This window comes from Syngnathus leptorhynchus, chromosome 11, assembly GCF_054491065.1.
Source record: "Syngnathus leptorhynchus isolate UIUO chromosome 11, UIUO_Slep, whole genome shotgun sequence".
Lineage (NCBI taxonomy): Eukaryota > Metazoa > Chordata > Actinopteri > Syngnathiformes > Syngnathidae > Syngnathus > Syngnathus leptorhynchus.
The window spans coordinates 5,691,235-5,710,513 of NC_141205.1; the positions used below are offsets into that span (position 1 = coordinate 5,691,235).

General features: G+C 42.4%; 2 protein-coding genes across 5 annotated transcripts; both read right to left on the reverse strand.

Annotated features, from left to right (window-relative positions):
• Positions 1-1,665: 1,665 nt before the first annotated feature.
• pfkfb4a (6-phosphofructo-2-kinase/fructose-2,6-biphosphatase 4a) lies at positions 1,666-9,894 on the reverse strand. 4 transcript variants are annotated; one of them, XM_085924257.1, is made up of 14 exons: positions 8,945-9,894; positions 6,155-6,271; positions 5,960-6,056; positions 5,817-5,883; positions 5,664-5,738; positions 5,485-5,541; positions 5,292-5,413; positions 4,959-5,166; positions 4,704-4,850; positions 4,510-4,614; positions 4,251-4,380; positions 4,059-4,121; positions 3,910-3,974; positions 1,666-2,385 (listed from the first exon to the last, which is right to left on the reverse strand). In XM_085924257.1, exons 1-14 carry the CDS (start codon positions 8,997-8,999, stop codon positions 2,326-2,328), a joined length of 1,368 nt encoding a protein of 455 aa, XP_085780383.1. In that variant the 5' UTR covers positions 9,000-9,894; the 3' UTR covers positions 1,666-2,325. The 4 variants fall into 4 exon arrangements, with proteins under 4 accessions (XP_085780383.1, XP_085780381.1, XP_085780382.1 ...); XM_085924255.1 differs by lacking the exon at positions 8,945-9,894 and adding an exon at positions 6,988-7,289; XM_085924256.1 differs by lacking the exon at positions 1,666-2,385 and adding an exon at positions 2,694-3,344 and having other exon boundaries at positions 8,945-9,891.
• Positions 9,895-11,310: 1,416 nt separating this feature from the next.
• mapkapk3 (MAPK activated protein kinase 3) lies at positions 11,311-19,054 on the reverse strand. Its single transcript, XM_085923888.1, has 10 exons — positions 18,430-19,054; positions 15,781-15,920; positions 14,773-14,837; positions 14,196-14,275; positions 13,988-14,114; positions 13,796-13,871; positions 13,593-13,717; positions 13,311-13,396; positions 13,153-13,233; positions 11,311-12,304 (listed from the first exon to the last, which is right to left on the reverse strand). Exons 1-10 carry the CDS (start codon positions 18,730-18,732, stop codon positions 12,149-12,151), a joined length of 1,239 nt encoding a protein of 412 aa, XP_085780014.1. The 5' UTR covers positions 18,733-19,054; the 3' UTR covers positions 11,311-12,148.
• Between the last annotated feature and the right edge of the window lie 225 nt (positions 19,055-19,279).

Genomic DNA, 19,279 nt, shown 5'->3' on the forward strand with positions numbered 1-19,279 from the left:
GTGACCGCTTTGCTCAAAGTGGCGTGACTGTCCTCTGATGCACCATTTCGCACATCTGTAAAGCCGCATTGGCATCATTCATAAATAAGTCAAACCACGCAATGCTCTTATTGCCGAAGCCTGCCCCTGCACTATACTGCGACTCAACCTAAAGCCCCTCCCCCCCTTGCTGGATTCAAGTGAGACTTGTAGAAATCACTGACCCATAATTTATTTGCTCATCACTTAACAATTGGCCCTGTAAATGCACAGAACTTTTTTTTTTTTTTTTTGCTTTAAATTTCACTTTAATCTTCTTTACCTCTGTGGCCAGATAATGCCTTCTCCATTGTAAGCATTAGAGAGAATGAGAGAGTAGATTGACAGAAAAAGGGAGAAAGAGTGAGAAATCCTTCTTTGAACCAAAGCACCGCTGTAAAGCTCAGTAAGATTAACGATGAACCCAAATAGGCCATTAGATTATGAGAGTGGGTTGTCATATGACATGGGGGCTTTTTTCGGAGATATTTCCACTATTGTAAGTGTCGCAAAATGTGGCATTACTATCCAGGAGTGAATTATGCGCAGGATGCGTACGTTTTTATTGCTTACAGTCACGTTTGCAGACCTGGCAACTATTCCAGCAATAAAACATGGACTGGGCTCCAGAAGCTGCACATATTTGGCGCTTTCATTACTTTAATGACGGACAGGACAATAGTCTTTCGGAATTGCCTTAACGTAGTAAAACTTAAAATGCTGTCTGCGGTTTAAAAGGAAACGCCAGATGTCTTGATTTGGTCGCCGCACCACCATCGAGTTTAACGGAAACCAGTTAAACTTGTTTTTACCACCTCTATCACAGTTTTATGAATAGCAAACAACATTGCCTGGTTGAGCTGCATTTCTGACTGAACTGAATGTGAAACCGACTTGACTGCTACTGTATGTATGCAAAGGGTGTTTTCCGTCAGTCAACATAAGATGGTTGTGTTTGCACGTGTAACCAAGGCACACCTAGAGTACATAGTAGTTCGGATCTCGTGCTTTAGCAGCAGATTTTTTTTGACCTAGTGAACTCTGTCCCTGCAAACTAATTTTGACCACTAGACAGATAAACTTGATCAATGGAATAAATAACTGCTGGGTTCTGTTCTTGTTCTTAGCAAAGTAGGTTCATTGAAATTATTTTGTAAATTAATTTGTTGCAATAATTTATTAAATTATACATAAATAAAATACTAAATACTTGTCAATTTAAAAAAAAAATGCATATAGATTTTAAAAATGTATTATTCAGGTATTCAATCAATTTCAAAAATATTAATTTAAATGTAATATGTGCATGCAGCCTTTGTTCCTCCAATGTCGGAAACAGCTAAATCAAATGTATCGGTTCACTAATGACAGTGACAGGGGCCCTCTTGTGGCCATGATGAACAAAGCACAGGAGAAAACCAAGTCAATTAAGTCTTAAACCTTAAGTATTAAAAAGCTTTGTGGAATTGCCTGTGGAAATACACTAGCACAGATAAAAACTGAAGGATTTATGATGCGGAAACAGCCGTCTGGTCCCAACGCCCCATACGAATAAATATTAGTCGTGCTATGAAGTGAAATGATACAATTCAAGGGGAGTGGCTGAAATTACAGTAATGGGTTGAGAAGTATGGGTAACATTGGTCATTGTGTAAAAATAACATCTTTATTGTATTTCAACAAAGTCACCGCCACGACCTGACATGATCTCTATTTTTTTTCCACACACGCGCTCACAAACACTTCACAGAATCAGAATTCACTCGCTACTACAAAGGCAGTACATCTGCTTGAGGTGAGACATAAAAGCCAAGTTAGTGGAAACGACCGAGGTCATTTCTTTACAGTGAATAAGCACTTCATATACCTAAAATATTTTATAATACCAGGTACACTTGGTTAGGAACCTTCAAATAGCATATGAGACATTGAGGACATTATCACAAAAAACAAAGATTGCACATTTAAGTGATTCAAATATAAAGCAAATTGATCTTTGGATGGATGGAACCCATAGTGATAATTAAAAAAAAATAGAATACTTAATAAACTCTACTGCACAAAAGTACAATCTTAAGGACACACGGATACCACGCTGGAGCAAATTGTGAGGACAGTGCAAAACGTCAAATGAGATGAACTCCTTCAAATGGTACCTTAGAGCTACAGAGGTGTGCTTTTGCATCGGAGGAGGCACTTCAGCCTGGCAGTCACCCGCGTCAACAGGAAGTGCATGACACGGGAAAAGCAACGACGGGGCACCTTGCAGGAAACACGAGGCTCGCCGGAGGGCCGCACACATTGGCGTCAGAAGTGAGCGGGGACAGTCTGCAGGGCGTCCTCTGTTGTTCGATGGACGTTCACGTTCTGGAAAGAGCAATGCATCAATGTCAGAGCTCTTATGGACATGTCGGTTGGAATTGAGAGGATCTTGTTGGATGTTGTTTGCATTAAAGCGTTTCAGGTTCTACTTCAGTGGCTTGAATGATTTTGTCCACTTGGGAATTTTTCCGTCTTAAAATTTGACAGTATTAAAATGTTGAGTATTCAATTCAGGTTGGCAGCACTTTATTTTACATTTGCATATTAATGATGGAATTAATGTAATATCTGTAAAACCATATTGTGTCAACAAATGTAGTGTCGAGAAATGATTGACGAGAGTGGACTTGGAGTAATGTTGAGTGAAAGTTTATTTCAAAACAATTAACAGAAACCGCTTCTTCATTGGAGTCACATTGTCAAATAATCTGTTAACATACTGTAGTTCCGACTTTCAGGATTTTTTTTGTTGAGTACGAATGAGATGAGACATCCTACACATTTTGATAAGAAACAAAAATTGTGCAATATTGCAAAAAGTACGTGTAAAAAATAAAAAAAAATCAGCACTGTTACATCAGTTCACTCATGAGGGAAAACAAAGCACACAAAAACTTCATCGGACGACGTATTAGTCTTGTTACTTCACATTTCGGAGCCTCGTGTCCACTACAATTATTTGCTCTCCAAAAAAAGGAGAATGCACACGACACGAGGTCCGTATCATATTATTCCAAATAATCGAGAATTAACTGGATTCCAGTCAGCTACCACTAATGGACACACGAGTGCAGGAAGCGCAGACGACGTTGGACGGGAATAGGATCAGAAAAAGTTGGAGAGCAAAGAGGTTGGCAGGTGCAGTGTGCAGCGGAAGAGTTACAGTGAAGTGTGCAATGAGGCCTAAAGGAGGCCAAAAGGGGGTTGGGGGGGCAGGCAGTGCCTCATTGGTGAGCTGGCACTGTTAGCAGAGCCTCCTGTGACATCCGTGACACTTCTACGTTCTGTTCCACGAGGGGGGAAAAGCACACACAAACGGGGAGGGATCAAAACAACGTGGGCAAACATCAGGATGATAGATATTTGCCATAACAGTTCAAACTGTTACAGTTGTCAGTTTAGCGAGGCATGACATCACCTTATTCGAGAAATATTTTTATCAGCGGGGTGCCATTAGGGTCCGACTCCCTTTCTTTCCTTTTTAAGCTATAAAGAGGACCGACGTTGTATTTAGGGGTTTATTGTGCAATTTTAAATAGTCCAATTTCTCATGTTCACATACTGCTATCAAATTTCATTAGGTCAGGTTGTAATTTTTTTTTTGGAAGTCATGTTTTTCACACCGGCTTTGTTTGCTCTTAAGACGGACAATTTTGTATTCATTGTTTGTATTGTGACGCATGTGTAAATACTAAGAGGGGGAGTTTTGGTTCAGTGTTGAAAACTAATCATGTTGCAGCACAACGTTCAGTGCCTGAAGCCACCGAAACAATCCGGTTCTGTCTGGTCTCAGCACTTCATGTGGGTCCGCTGATGTGTGTGCGCATGCAAATGAGAGATTGTGCTCACCTCTGGTTTCTCTCTGTGCGTGGTGACAGCTTCGACGTTGAGGCCGATGGACTCCACTTTGCAGCCTGATGGCAGAAGGATGGCAGTGTCAGACCAGTGCTGGTCACGGTTCCACATTGTGCACACTTGAAGCAACAAAGGCGTCTTACCGTAGGCCACTGGCGTGAGCTTCAACACGGTGTGCAGCGGGCACTTCAGGTAGGGCAGCTCCTCTGTGTGGATGGAGATACAAACACAATTGGAACACCTTGACAAATTTTTCTTTTTCTTTTTTTAAAGAACATATTTATTCTCAGCTCTTAACAGTGACGCCATCGGGCGGTCCCGTTTCCCAAACTCACCTGCCGTCTTGTCCAGGAAGTAAGCCAATAGGCAGCGCATGACGGCCTGGTGACAGATGACCAGCACGTTCTCCTGCCTCTCCAGCTCCATGATGACCGGCTCCAGGCGCTGCACCAAGTCCTCATAAGACTATTTATTATAAGAATACAAAGTTGGTTGTAAATGTCTACCACCACTCTGGATACCGATGGAGCGCATGAAGTTCAGTTTCACTTCACGTCTACATCCATGTTTGTCAATGATCATGACGTGACTGACCTCTCCCTTAGGGTAGCGGTAGCGGTACTTGTCCTGGTCTCGCAGTGCAAACTCCAGAGGGTAATTATCTTGAATCTCCTCATACATCATCTCCTCACACACACCCTGAAGTGGGAGACACACACTCTTTAACACTTTGATGGGAGCAGGAAAGGATGGAAGAGAATCACTTGAGCTGGCGCTCAAAGACTCACAGCGTCAATCTCGTTGAGGACCTTCCACTGTTCGTAGGGCACGCTGAGAGCTTCTGCAGTCTGGATGGTTCTCTTCATTTGACTGGTCCACACCTTCAGATCACTGATGCCCTGAGCCTCAATGAACTGGCCTAGCTTCTTGGCAAACTGCAAAGAGGAGAACAAAGCTGACACGTGTGTGTAGGACGGTGGCAGACTTATCCTTCACCGATCATGCATACCGACGCCACAATTTGGCGACCGCATCTTGCGTACCTCTTTGCCTCTGGGCGTGAGGCCCGAGTCGCCTCCGATGCAACCCTTGACATTGAGCTCACTCTCTCCATGACGACACAGGTAGATGGAGCGAGGTGTAATGTGGATGTTCATGAGGTAGTAGACGATTCGACTCTGGATGTGATCTAACACCCGGTTGACCAAATATCGCTGACCCACATCCATGATTTTGATGTAGGAGAGTTCTCTAAATGGAGAGCATTGAGAATTGTATTTATTTGGGGAGCGATTCTGTTTTACGCCACAAGGTGACAGCACACTGTTGTGTCTATTTGCAAATTTGAAAGAAGAATAAAAAAAAACAGGTAGTACCTGTCCAAGACCTCATCTAATGTCTCATAAGAATTTTCATAACACTTAATCCTCTTCATAAAGTCTTCAACCGCCTCCTCGGTGTTGCAGTTAGTGTAGTCGGGGCTGCCCAGCTTCACTTGCTAAACACACAAAAAAATAATGAACAACTGATGGTCCTGATGTCATCAGAATTACAAATCTACATGCTCACCACAATGTTCTCCTGGATTACATCTGGGTCTTCACACACGGACTCCACAAAGAACACCTGAAGATAAAAGCACGCACGCAACTTTATCCTTTGCTAGATGGAGCAGCATGTATTTGAAAAGCTTGTCTATTTACTGAGCATGCAAACATTGTTATTAAAACAGCCTTATTCTATTTGACCTTGAAGCCATTCTGCTCTGCAAACTCAATGATGGTTTCCCTTCTTTCCCTGGTGGTGTTTGTTGCATCAAAAACCTGCGGATCCACAAAAAGAGAACCAACCATGAAGGTTACGGCGCACACAGCAGCATGCAATCGCCGAACCTGACATACCGCAACTTGGCCTCCTTCTTCTGTGAGGTACTCTCGCACATCATTTAAAGCTGCCGAAGCACATTGCCTGCAAAGTCTACACGTAAGTCTATTGGCACGCATGGAAGACTTCAAAGTGTTTGAGAACAATTAGAAACTCTTACCTTCTGATCTTTAACCCTTCTTCATTGTCTGGACGGAAGAACTCAAAGGACTTGTAGATCTTCACACACTCTCTCCTGTACTGTCCTACATTGAACTCTGGAGAAGATGATTGATGATAATCCAATTTAGCATCGCTCCCAATGATCCTTTAAGGAAGTCTGCCTTCAGTAACATTTTGCAAAAAAAAAGTGTACCTCTTGTGGGAACCCCTATCCAGTTGAGATAGCGGGTGAGCTTCTTGGAGATGTAGGTCTTCCCTCTAGCAGGAAGGCCCACCGTCACAATCAGGGTAGGACAGTTTGTCATGCAGACTGCAAAGGAAGACAAATAGCAGTGGTAAAGAACTATGCTTAATTTACATTGGATCATCTCAACAGTGTGAAGAATGGCGCCAAGCGTTGTGAAACAACACAGCACTTTTATCATCCAAAAAGTGAGCACATCAAGAACAATTCGTTGCTTAACTGGGTCAGTGTTTGCACAGATGACTGGGTCAGAGGGCAGAGCAGCTGAATGCCATCTCAGTTTTGAAGTCTGCCATCATTGAATTGCTTCAACGCTAGCAGAAGATCAAGCTAGTTTATATGTACAATGCACAACATGGTTAGATTGTTCAAAGGCGTTGCGACGCGTAGCTCGTATCTCCGTCGTAAACCGAGGATCACCGTGCACGTCTTATCGCGGATAAGCATCTCGTGGCTTGCTTGGCACGGCGTTAACCGAGGCAACTGTCACTCGCATCACACACAATCACACGCTGCATACAAAATGTAGTATTGTGTTTCTCAACAGTCGGGTCCGTGACGTCACGTCTCCTTTCTGCTCGGCCACTCTGAAGTGTGACGTGAGGCGCTGGAGGACCGCATTAGCAGCTAACGGTTTAAGCTAGCAGCACATCACGGGATTCAAAGCAGGCTCGACTGGTTTAGAGCATAGCGAGAAAAGCAAACAGTTTCTGCAAACGAGTTGCATTCTTCAAGAGAGGAAGAATAACAACACGTCAGAGCGACGCCGTCAAGATACGCACCCTTCCTTTGAGAAATGTGACTCTCGGGAAGGCCATTTTTACACGGCATCCAAATTTTTTTCAGGGGGTTCTGGGTTAGTTCTCGCGGATTCGGCAGAGGAGCGTCCTCCATTGCGTCTTGCGGCGACGTGGAGGCTGCTGCAGGAGGGACACGGGGTCTTTTCCCGTGATGCTGCTCCGAAGGTGACCGGGGTTTCATGGTGGTAGTCAACGAGGATGCAGCCTCCCTCCAGTCTCCTTCTCAGCCTCTCACTCGATCGCGCTATGTTACGTCACGTGCATTGTCGCCTCGTAGTTGTAATGACCACAATGCACGCGCAGCCATATTTTTTGCTGTTTTACCGTAATCACGTCATAGCCAGACGGAGGATGACGACCACTCGAATAAAAAGAAATGTACTTGCGGAAATAAACAAATTTAAAAAAAAATTGTAATCTCATGCTTTGACAGTATATCACAAAAAAAACGGTATTGAACGGGGGTGAAGATACAGCCGTGACACGCATATAACGCATATTATAATAAATATTTCAAAAACTTGACAAAATATTAAATTACATACTATAATTCTGTCAACACTATTCTTTTTACTCTACCCATGTTGGTGCCAACTATATCATTAACATTGTCAGTGAATCAATTACCCAGAAATAACTCTGGCCAAAGTCCCATCACTATTTTGATTTGTCTGCCTTTCTGTATGACACAATGCAAGTCGACAAGCTATTAAAACAAGCCACATTCATTATTTACATTAAGTATTTCCCATTTTTCACTTTGTTTTAAATACCCTACTGTATCTTTACAGTGACAATAAAGTGTTATTGTTTTTACAGTGGTGTTGATAACAAGCGCCTCTTTTGATTGCAACAGCTCACTTTGCTCATATGCTTTTAATTGCCTGATTATATTAAACTTGAAACGGCGGAGCAACAGGGTATGTGACCTACATATGACGTGCTTTCAATTAACTAAAATGTGTGTCAGCACGCCACTTTTGCCCATCTTAGCAGATAATTTATATAGCTTACTATATACTGTATATATTCCGTATATATAAAGGAGGCATACTGTTTTTATTGGGGGGAAAATAGCAATACTATATACAATTTACAAAATAGAATTCCTACATTCAAGCAACACATTGTTAACCATTGAATATAATACGAATTAAGTATAACTAATAGTTGTGACGGCGCGCAATGAACTAGTTTGCGCAGCGGTGCAAGAATGCTTCCCTGCGCGACAAATAAGTCAAGCAGCACGCTCAGTTACGGGTTTCAATTGTTTTTCATACACAACCTGTCCTACTTTCCTATTGCATTGGCACAGTTTATTGTATGTCAGGTCCGAAAGTACACATTTAGATTAGCTTCCGCTGTTTGAGCGCAACTCCGCAGTCGTAAATCGGGGTTCCATTTATAGGGCTACCCCCTCCTTCCAGCGGCTAACAGCTTTTAGCCCAAGCTGTACTGACTGACTCAATGAACGGAACCAAACCAGTGTCTCCAGTCTTTACTGGTAATAAAAAAAAAAAAAACCATGCATCCATCCCCACTTCACTTCAAACATGCACGTTATGTTACACAGAAGGCTACATGTACAGTACGATGCTGTAAAGCTACGCAACAACGAGCCACCAGAATGAGCGAGAAGCTCTGCATCAGCAAGGCGAACATCAAAATAAGCAATCGAGTTGCATTTCAACCACAACTCCACGTATTGTCAACTGTTTGTGTTCAAATAGAAAAGCATTTCGGAAAACAGTGCGTGCGCAACGCGAAAGGCAGCGTTGGGAGATTGTTGTTGTTATGTAGGGTAAAGGTCTCGATGACAGCGCCAGCCCAGAGACAACACGTCCACTCCTGTTTACGTCTCCTTCACGCGCCTCTGCTCCCACGCTAAGACGCAACATTACAGCCCACGACAATAAACGAGAAGCGGAATCCTTCTTACCCGCTCTGCTTTGGTTCTGTGGTGGCTTGGATCGGCCGGAGCAGCCTCTCATCATGGACTGTCAGTCTACGGATGGAGTCCCGAGCCAAGCGCTGCACGGATGCTTATTACTGGCAACACACGCTCACACACATATACACACTGTTACACACTCATCGAGTGTGTAAAGCCAGAAGCTTCCTACAAAACCGGACGGAATTAGGTAGAAGTACCTGCCCCCCTTTGCACCCTCCCACAGTACACTCATGCATACGTGCACAATACACACACACACCCTCCCACAGGCTCCAAGGAAGTGTCCCCACTAGGGCTGACAAGTTGCCATGAAAGTTACCTACACTTAAATATAGCTCCCGTATGTACACTGCAGAAAACCATGTAATATACACTCACACACAATCAGAGTATTGTTACTTATCAGTTCTCAACTTCAGTGCAGTTTTTCCTCATCGGTGACACGTTTTCTTACTCCCGAGGACAAAGAGCAAAGTAGTGCATGGATCTAATCTTTTCCATTCATTTGTATCGAGGCAAATGTTTGTAAGCAATCAGAAAAATCAAGCATTCAGTTTGATATCAGATGATTCAATTAAGGTCAAAACTGAAACAGGCTCATCTATTTTGGATAACCATCGTCACATGTCACGGTCATGAACTTGAAAGAACGTCACTGACGATTCGCTTGTGGCAAACTCCCACCTCTGTCTCATAAATCAACTTCCAGAATGTCCATTTGGCATATCAAGGAAAGGACAAATCAGAGTAGCTAGTGGAGAAAATACACAGCGCTAACCTTATACCAGAGAATTGACACAGTCAGGGGTCCACTGGTACTTGACCTAAACACATTCTTCTGGAAAGGCCAACATGTCCCACTGCCCTCCTCTCACATCGCACGTAATATCCTTCACTCCAATTTGCATGACAGCCATTCTTCAGACATCTTGCCCCGCACACAACTCCACACACCCACACAAACACACACCAGTCAGACCAGTCTCATTGTGGCTTATCGCAGTCAAAGACAAGACACTTTTTTTTAACATTCTCATTCTTACCAAATGGCAGCGCCACCAGGAAGCCAGTTAAATAGTTTCATGTTCGTGCATTGTTGCCATACTATGGATGACTCAGTCATAAATCTGTCAAGCTTCTCTGACTCGTTCCAAAAAATCACCAGCAGAAACACAAGAATATATTATTCCTTGTTTAAAGAGGGTAAAACTTTCTAAACCTGACATTGTGACTGAATGGTACCTGTTTCTGAATCTTGCATAGTTTATTTAAATGGGTTGGCAGCCGTCTGTCCGTCCATCTGTCCGATCACCATAGGTCACCATGACGACCCTTGGGAGTTCAGTGGAATATTACAAGCCACATATGTGTGAAGGATGTGTTCTTTCAGTATGTTGTCATGACCAGCCGGTCTGGTCCTCACAAAACATCTGAGTAATAGTGGGGAAAAACAATGATGCACTCCGGTGACAAAATAAATTATTCGCAACACTCTGTAGAATTCCACACATAAACACGACAGTCCTGCAGTGACATGTCGGTCTTGTCTCTGTGACAAAGACTCAAGAGCGGCAAACAACAGCTGAGGGGTCATGCTCTATTTGGGCCGCATCTAACAGTGGCCACCATCCCGTATTTACACCGGTGATGTCGAGGTAGTTTAAATGCTCAGGTTACTCCCAACCCTTCCCCTAAATACCACAGAGGAGCATGTGATGAGAATTGGGGAAAGGTACTCAAAGAACAACATAAGCATGATTATGTTGACCTTTTCTTCAAGTCACATGGCTTCATTCCAAGTATACATTCTTCGCTGCATAATCTAGAGCAAGAAAGCCGCTTTGTAAATTCTGACTATACAAATAGCAGCACACAATCATGACGGTGCAACTCCACGTCAATCACACTTTTAGGACATTAACCTCTCAAGGATGCAACAAGGACTGCGGGGCAAGAAGTGGGAGGGGGAGACCATTAGCAACACAACTCCTATTAAGGCTAGATAGAGGCATCTTGATTCACAATGAATGGGACTTAAAGCTTTGGTGCCTGCAAGTCAGGAGAGTAAACCAGGTCAAAAACACCATAGCAACTGCATAGCAACAAAAACAAGATGCACAGGCTACGTAGTGCTTTGTAAGATACACGCTCCTGCTGCCATCTTGATATGTGACCTGAACCTCTATTTACCTGAAGCCCTGACACTCATTAACACACACAAAAACTCTTTCTCAACAGTGTCACAACTCAGCCATGTCGCACAACCAAACCACACCGGACTTTTGTAAAGCGTGCTGGCGTCATATTTACAGGAAACACACAAGCCTCCCAAAGCTCACGTTTGACCATTTTATTGTTTTTCTGAAAAATAGTCAGAGTTCGGGAAAAGGACATACGGGTCAGACTTCGCTCTAAACTCCGTGACAAAAGCATGTGAATGCAAACAACACAGCACAAGAGTACTCAAGTTTCACATTTTGTCTGCAGTAAGTTTGATAATGCATCAAAGTGGAACCTCCGAGGTCAAAAACAATTTGTTATGAGATGCTGCAAAAAAAACATAAGCATGGTGAATTCATTTTAATTTCACAATCAAATTTTCACCAACACAAAGTCTCATAACTGTACAGGCAATGTTTTGATTAACATTTTAAGATGTTTAACTGAATACTAAAATAAAGTATATAAGTGAGCAGTCCAGGGTGCAGCCTACCTCTCTAACAAGGATAAGATAATGATAGGTGCAATTTCATTTCTGGTTGAAATGACACTATTCACCTATAACACAAATTAAAAAAAAGAAAAAAAAAAAGCATATGAATTGTGGAGTCAATCATTGCTGATTTTTAAAAATAAAAAACATTTCCAGGAAATGTTGAGCACCCCAAATTGCTCAACTTTAGAGGCTCCCCTGTATGGGAGCCATGCTCACCGATTATTAGTGCATGGTCAAAAATGAGACCTTAACTAGAAAACATTACAGTACTTGCACAGTGACAAAGAGACAGGATCTAAAATGTCATTAAATATTTTAACAAACACATTGGCAGGAAAAGGTACAGTCAGGCCTATTTATTTTCTGCTGTCTTAATAATTTTGTCGTCTCTTTACGTAAATCTCTTCACGGCTCGATTACAAAGAGTGACAAGGAAGTCTTTGGACCTCATTGTGAGACTGAGCTGCCACCCCTCATTGACTTTGGCAGACAGTGGCGCCGCCCTTTGCCCCTGCGGCAGCTTTCTTGCGTCTCTTGACGAGGAGAGGGTTGCTGGACGTATCCAGGTCCTTGATCTTCACCTGGTCGTAGTCGACACGCATGGTCGCCAAAGCGCTGGTCATTTCCTCCTGTGATACAGCAGATAGATTCTGTTGACTCAGTGCATTCACATCAACAAAATGAGAAGAAAAAACTTGTTTTGTATCAGGAAACGAAAGAATCGGCTAAATGATGCCAGGAACAGCATTCCAAATTCAATTCATTGATTTTATCATGTTGCAAACTGGTCAACTGAAGTAACATTTTTTTTGGAGAAGTGGTTGAGAAAGGAAATGTTTACACAACTTACACAGTACTATTGCAGAACAGTACGCTATTGTGTGTCTATCGTTGAAGGCGATTGTGTTTGGTGTTCTCGTTACATCAGATTTCAGCTGTTGGGAAGATTCAGTCACGCACGATTGCATCCATTGAACGTTCTGAATAAACAATTTCCTCATATGGTGCTGGAGAAATAAAGCTACAGCAACAAACGTGTGTCTTTGTTTGTGATAAACTTAAGTATTTAGTTCAAGCCTTTAGTCATTGCTTCCTCTAGTGAACGAAAACGGAATGACATGAGGTTGACTGCATTATTTTATTGAAACCTATCACAGGACCTTGGTGGAGACTTTTCGTCTTCCTGAGGTATACAATAAGTTAATAATATACAATATATAAATTATATATATATTCATATATTGGTACGCTAGCAGGCCAGAAAGGTCTAGTTTCGTGTTTTTTAAACTGTATATTTATTGTTGTCAGCAAAAACGAGCTAATGTTTAAGTATGTTTTGTTTTGACAATTTGATTCTTATTTTGGAACGCTGCAGATTTGGGGAAACAATTGCATCTGAAAGTCTTATCAAAAAAGTTGATTTTCCCTGTAATGCCGCACAACGGCCAGAAGAGGTCAGTGTTGTTAAGTTACAAACCTTCACGTCTTCCCACATCTCTCTGTCTTCTGTCAATACTCGGGTGGTGTGGAGCGGCGTGGAGGGGACCACCGTGGATTGCTGCAGAGCATAAACACATGGCTGCAGATGTGGAGAGCAACATTAATAGGAAGTGGGCTCCTGTGTCAAAAACTTACACTAATCCAGGGGTGTTCCATAAACTGACTGATGCTCATTCTCTCGTTGGGGTCAGTTTTCAGCAACTGGTGAATCAAATGTTTGCCTGTGAGAGTCAAAACGACATAAACCTTCACTTAGGTGATCGCAAGTGGCCCAAACACACATCGGATATTTTTTCAAAGGTCATAATGCGGAAAATTCCACTTTTATTTAATAGTAGAGATCATCAAGTGTGATATTGTATCTTCTCTTACCCGCTTAAATCCAGCAGAAGATTTACGAATACTTAATGAACTCACCTTCCTGTGACACATCAGCCCACTCCGGGTTAGGAAATTCATATTGACCCATCCTGATTCGCTTCTTCATCCCTGGAGAAATGGCTTGACCCGTGTTGGAATAAAACGGAGGGAAGCCGCACAACCTGGGGAAGAACATGAGAGCGGATTATGCCGACACTTTTTCTTCTGGATGACTTCAGTGACAAAAATGAGCTACTCACAGGATGTACATGATAACGCCCAGAGACCACATGTCACATGACTTGTCATATTTTTCCGGACCTAAAACCTCAGGTGCTTATCCGCGACCACATGAACCATACCAAAGAAATGGGAGGACAAAAACAAATGCAATTTAAGTGTGACATGAACTTCAAGGTCAATCCATTTGGTAGGGCAGGAAGTGAACTAACCCACGTAGTACGGCGTGTAGCAGGGCGTCTGGAGAGGGTTGTGTTGCGTGGTCTCCTTTGCAAAACCAAAATCCGTTAATTTGAGAACTCCATTCTTGTTCTTTGATGTGTACAGTAGATTCTCAGGCTATTGAAACAGACATCCAGTCAAATGAAGTTAATTACGTTTTTTTTTTTTTGGAAACCCGAAGCTGATTGTGGTTCAAACCTTGATATCTCTGTGCGCAATATTAATGCTGTGCAGGAACTCAATGGCCGTGCCGATATCTCTCATGATCTCAGATGCCTCTGGGATGAAGGAGGTTAAAAGACACAGTCTCAAACCAGGAACTCAATCAAAGAATTTAATTTGACCATCTCTTAACTTTTGAATGTCCAACTGTTGAATATTTTCAAAAGGATCTGTTCTGTTTGCACTGAATGGCAACATTTTCACACCAGCCGTTTGAGCCATGAATGAAAGGACACATTTTTCTATGACTCGTGCAGTCTGGCTGAATCTCTGTTGCAACCTGCTGCTGCTGATTCTCGGTGACACTCGAAGCTCAACGGCCACTTCCCTCTAAGAACATCCGGTTTGATAACCTCACAGTGGCGAGCTAAGCCACCAATAAAGTATATTCGCGCCAGAGCGTATATTCTCTACAATCACTCAAGCTGCGGCTAGTGCTATTTGAAAACTCAAAAGTTAAAAAGTTGTCAATTTAGAAAGTTGTTTATTTGTTCAAAGTGAATGAAACAGCTTTTGAGGAGACCGTTTATGGCATTCTGCAAAAAGTTCTCACCTTTCTCTGTGAAAGCCTGGTCTCCTCGAGCTTGGATGCGACTGAACAGCTCTCCACCCTCCATACTGCGTGAGCACACAAATGGAAACACACACACACACACACACACACACACACACACACACACACACACACACACACACACACACACACACACACAAAATCGGATGAATAAAAAACACCAATCCTTTGTGATGTGTACTCAATCTGTAGTTAATCAACACAGAGACAAATAGAGAGGAATGAATGCGCTTTTTATGCTCGAATGACAGAACTAAATGTCGCCTTCCGCTGACCTCCACTGTCACAGGAAGCAGCTTACAGCCGCGTGAGCTCGCTGACATGTGCATGGTTACTACAAACAGTAGGAGATAAACACTGTTGTGCCAGCACTCGCCAATAAATAAAATCCTGGCCCCGTATCAAATAATGTGACGAGATCAGTTTCAGTTCACATTTGCTTGTGCGTGGGGGGCTATTTGTAAGTAAAGACGTCAATCAAACATTTTCTCCTGACGCACTTTTCAATCGCGGGGACATATTTTCAAAAAGCGTCCTAAATATCGGAGCATTCTCAAGTAAAACTGCTGACTGCAGCAGTTTTTTGCAGGAAACCACACACCACTATGTGTCTTTTTTCCTAGGCACTTAAAAGTTCAATTAAAAAAAAAAAATGAACCAGCTAGACTAACCAGGTCTAACCACCCTAACCCTAATCCTAACCCTAATCCTAACCCTAATCCTAACCCTAACCCTAACCCTAACCCTAACCCTAACCCACTTTATGAATAGTCACCAATACAAAAGGAATTTCCCCCAGGACAATTTTAAAAATGTCATTTGAAATCATGTTTACGTGGTTTCTAATTCTTGATATTGTATTCCTTTTTGGAGATGGATCTCCAAGATAGCAAACAATTCTAACAATGCAAAGAAAATTAGTAATGGCATTTCAAACATTTAGACTTCAACTGATACTCGACCGCAAGCTAATGAGCAAGCGCGTACCATTCCATGATGATGAGCAGGCACTTCTTTCCATGATACATGTTCTCATACAGGTTTATGATTCGGACAATATGCGGCCCGCTGGACACCCTCCAATGAAGCTCCACCTCCCGCCTTGCTTTGGGGTTGTCATAGAGGATCTGGAAGACACAGAAGGAAAGAGTAATTCAAAATGTGCTGCAAGTATGACTTCAACCTCAGAGAAGAACCTAATTATAACGTGTCGTACGTACACAAACACACTAAGACAGCAGGTGGGTGCTGACATGACGTACATGTGCAGCCAGTGACTATTTTGGGATATGACAGCAAGGGGGTGACCTGATGTTCACATTCGCAAGAAGGCTTATCTGGTCACAGACTGGGAAAGACTGACTCACGGTACATGTTAGAAAGACACGCAAACTTGGAGAGGTTTCTTCCAGCCACTAGAGGACACTAGGCTATGAGTGCAAAACACACCCACAGCGCACACAATCACTGATTATTAAGTACACTGCTTTTTGTTGATTCGAGAAATGTAGATGTTATGGGGGACATTTAAGGGGAACTCCACAGAGAATTTCAATAACCGCTCCTCACTGTGAGTGTGTGGAAGAGGAAGTGATGGCTGGAAGTCTCAGGTCACTCAACAGCAATTCCAAAAAACTACGGAGTTTAATGTGGCTTGTCTGTAAATGTGCGTGACTCCCCTCCCTCAATTCTGTCCACCAAACATTACTTTAATGAGAAATGTTGCTGTTGTGTGATCATTTATTGCTTTACTATCCTCATTTCCTGCACTGCACCGTACCAATAAAAGAGAATAGATACAAAATGACCAGAAAGAGCACAAAAGAGACATGATGGTGACTGAATACACGGACTTCCCCGTAATTCGGATCAAAACCAATTAACAGCCTCATCACACTTCTTTTGAACCCTTCTCGTCTCCCTGGAAGCCGCGGTTCACATAGAAGCTCTGGACCTCTCACCAATATACATATATAGTATATTAAAAAAAAAAAAAACGTGGAGCTACACAGGCCCGACTCCTTGCAGTCAGACAAATCCAGGTACATAAAATCCTGACGACTGTAAGTGAATTAAATTGAATGAATGGCATCCATCCAGCTCCTCTACAAAGTGGATTAAAATTAAACACATCCATTATGTTTAGCTCCTGGAAGAATAAGTTAATTAAAAAGCTCACAAGATGGTGAATTACACTCACCTCCATCCACGTTATAAAGTCCTTATCATGACTTTTAGCTTTTTATCTGCCCCAATTGTTACCAAAATTGGCTGAAGTGATAATTGGGTGATTGGGCAACAGTCGGTCTGAATCACAATCAACAGAGATTCACTCATTTTACAGCCAGGACAAGTATACAAGTGATTAGACAATTGTTTGCTCTTCTCACCTTTGACCTGAGTTTAGAGATAGCAGTAAGAATTAACGACCAACTCGAGAATGTGTGTCGCAATGTGTTTCTCTGAGAGCAACATTCTCTTTGGCCATCTGTTTTGTTTCTAATTTCGGCATCCTATGCTTTGTTTGCTCTGTCTACTCTAGCAATTTAAATCTCTACGGATTACTGTACAATTCTCAATCTAAATGCCTACAGGCAAAGCCCGAGTTGTGCACCAAGAATAAAAGTGTCAGTCTAAAAGTGTCATATGATAGCTGAGTCTGAGTATGGAAATAATATGAGGTTTGATAGTGTGCATTTCCCCCACCCTTTCACATGTCTTTGAGAGCATGAACACAATTTCCTCTGCAGCATCAGTAGAATCTAATTAAGAATATAAACATAGGACTGTTTACACACAGACACTTCATTAAAACATAGACAACGGAAAAAGATATAAGCTCCATCAAGAATCGTGCAACTATAGAGTTACTCAGATCCGTCTGCGTTATTAAAACTGTGAACAACAAAATGAAACCAAAGTTTATCAAGAAAAAAAAAAAAAACGGGCGGTGAAATGTAAATAAAATTTTACGATTGAATTTGATTGATTTGAATTTATTTAAATTTACGATTCAAAATACTGAGATGATACAGTGATTGGTCGATGCAGCCAAAACATGCATTAATAATAATAATAATAGTAAAATTATTTGTCAGTGACAAAGGCAGCGCAAGATGGCTGCCCTCTGGCTTCAGTCACAAGAGCCAACCAGCTTTTAGCAGGTGATTACCAGGTAACAAAGGTGACTGGTGAAAATTAGCTGGCAAGATAAATGCAACTTACTAACTTGCTGAATATTTACCAATTCAGTCTCTTTTTTTATGAATTCTATTACAATTTGGGAAAAAAAAACTTGGATAACACCACCTATAAGTTTGTCATTGGTTGTGGATGCCACAAAATGGCGACAAAGCACTAGTTTTGTCTAAATGGAAATCATCAACATTTAATTAAATCAAATACGTGTCTTGGTTTGGCCAGGGCGCAAAACCAGCAAGTAGGTAAGTTTTCAGGGTTGCCCCACCCCTAAAAAAAAGTGTGATGAGTGGTTGTGAATTGTTCAGGTCAAAAAACAAAAACAAAACATCTTAGAAATCAACTCTTAAGATATACAACCACAATTACAGTTGCGTAATGTTTTAAAAACGAGAATCTGCTGACACAGCTGTTGTAACACGTGCAGGTCAGCGTTACCTTAAGAGCGCATTTCTGTCCGGTCTTCTTGTTGAAGCACCCCAGAACTTTCCCATTAATTCCCAAACCCAGAACCTGGCTGGAGACTTTATAATCGTTTGTCACTGCGTGTCTTTTGATGTCCAGCTTGGTGTTTCCAGGCAAAGGGAAGAGCGTGTCCTCGGGGCCCGATGCGGCGGCAGCGGCTGCGGCTGCTGCCGGTGGAGGCGGCGGTACCAGTTCGGCGTCACCGGACGGCGAGTCGTGCTCGGCTTCGGCTTTCGGCGATCCCTGCGGGTTCTTTCCATTGCCATCCTGCAGCATGTTTCAGGCAGGAGTAATTCGCGTAACGACGCGATGACAACTGCTGTCCGGTAAATGCGTCAAGTCGACGCGCCCGGTTGTCCTAGACACCGCTCCAAAACTTCGTTATCTACTCATTCTCTGTAAAAAGCTTAAAAATCAAAATCTAAAATAGCAAATCCTCTTCAAACTTCTTTCCCCAAAGAGGGATCCAAACATTCCAGCAGGTGTGCTGACATCAAGCCAGTGAGTCCAGCTCGAGAAGCTTGACACGGACTCACATGGGCAAGTGTCAGTCAGTGTGGAACTGGAAGCAGCCATAAGCACCACCCACCCTCCTTCCACTGACTGATCTCATTTCATAACTCGACCCAAGCGGCTCCTTTAAAGGTGCAGGACCATCCCGTCAAATGCTGCCAATGTTGAGTTCCTTCAAGTCTGGACAAAGAAAATCTTGTAGTTTGTCACAACTTGACAAGACTGTCTTTGCCAAGTCCCTTTTTTCACCTTTATCCAAATCCTCACGAAAATGTAATCACACATTTATAGGAGATATTTTATGTATTTC

What these genes read in the sequence shown, in the direction of transcription:
- mapkapk3 (XM_085923888.1), bottom strand. Translation starts at nt 18,732, where the DNA reads ATGCTGCAGGATGGCAATGGAAAGAACCCGCAGGGATCGCCGAAAGCC. An exon ending in CCAGGCTTTCACAGAGAAAG is followed by an intron (nt 14,276 to 14,772) that starts GTGAGAACTTTT and finishes CCTTCATCCCAG; the next exon opens with AGGCATCTGAGATCATGAGA. An exon ending in AGATGTGGGAAGACGTGAAG is followed by an intron (nt 12,305 to 13,152) that starts GTTTGTAACTTA and finishes GCTGTATCACAG; the next exon opens with GAGGAAATGACCAGCGCTTT.
- pfkfb4a (XM_085924255.1), bottom strand. Translation starts at nt 7,186, where the DNA reads ATGAAACCCCGGTCACCTTCGGAGCAGCATCACGGGAAAAGACCCCGT. An exon ending in GAAGGGTTAAAGATCAGAAG is followed by an intron (nt 5,884 to 5,959) that starts GTAAGAGTTTCT and finishes TAGACTTTGCAG; the next exon opens with GCAATGTGCTTCGGCAGCTT. An exon ending in TTAGATGAGGTCTTGGACAG is followed by an intron (nt 5,167 to 5,291) that starts GTACTACCTGTT and finishes CTCTCCATTTAG; the next exon opens with AGAACTCTCCTACATCAAAA.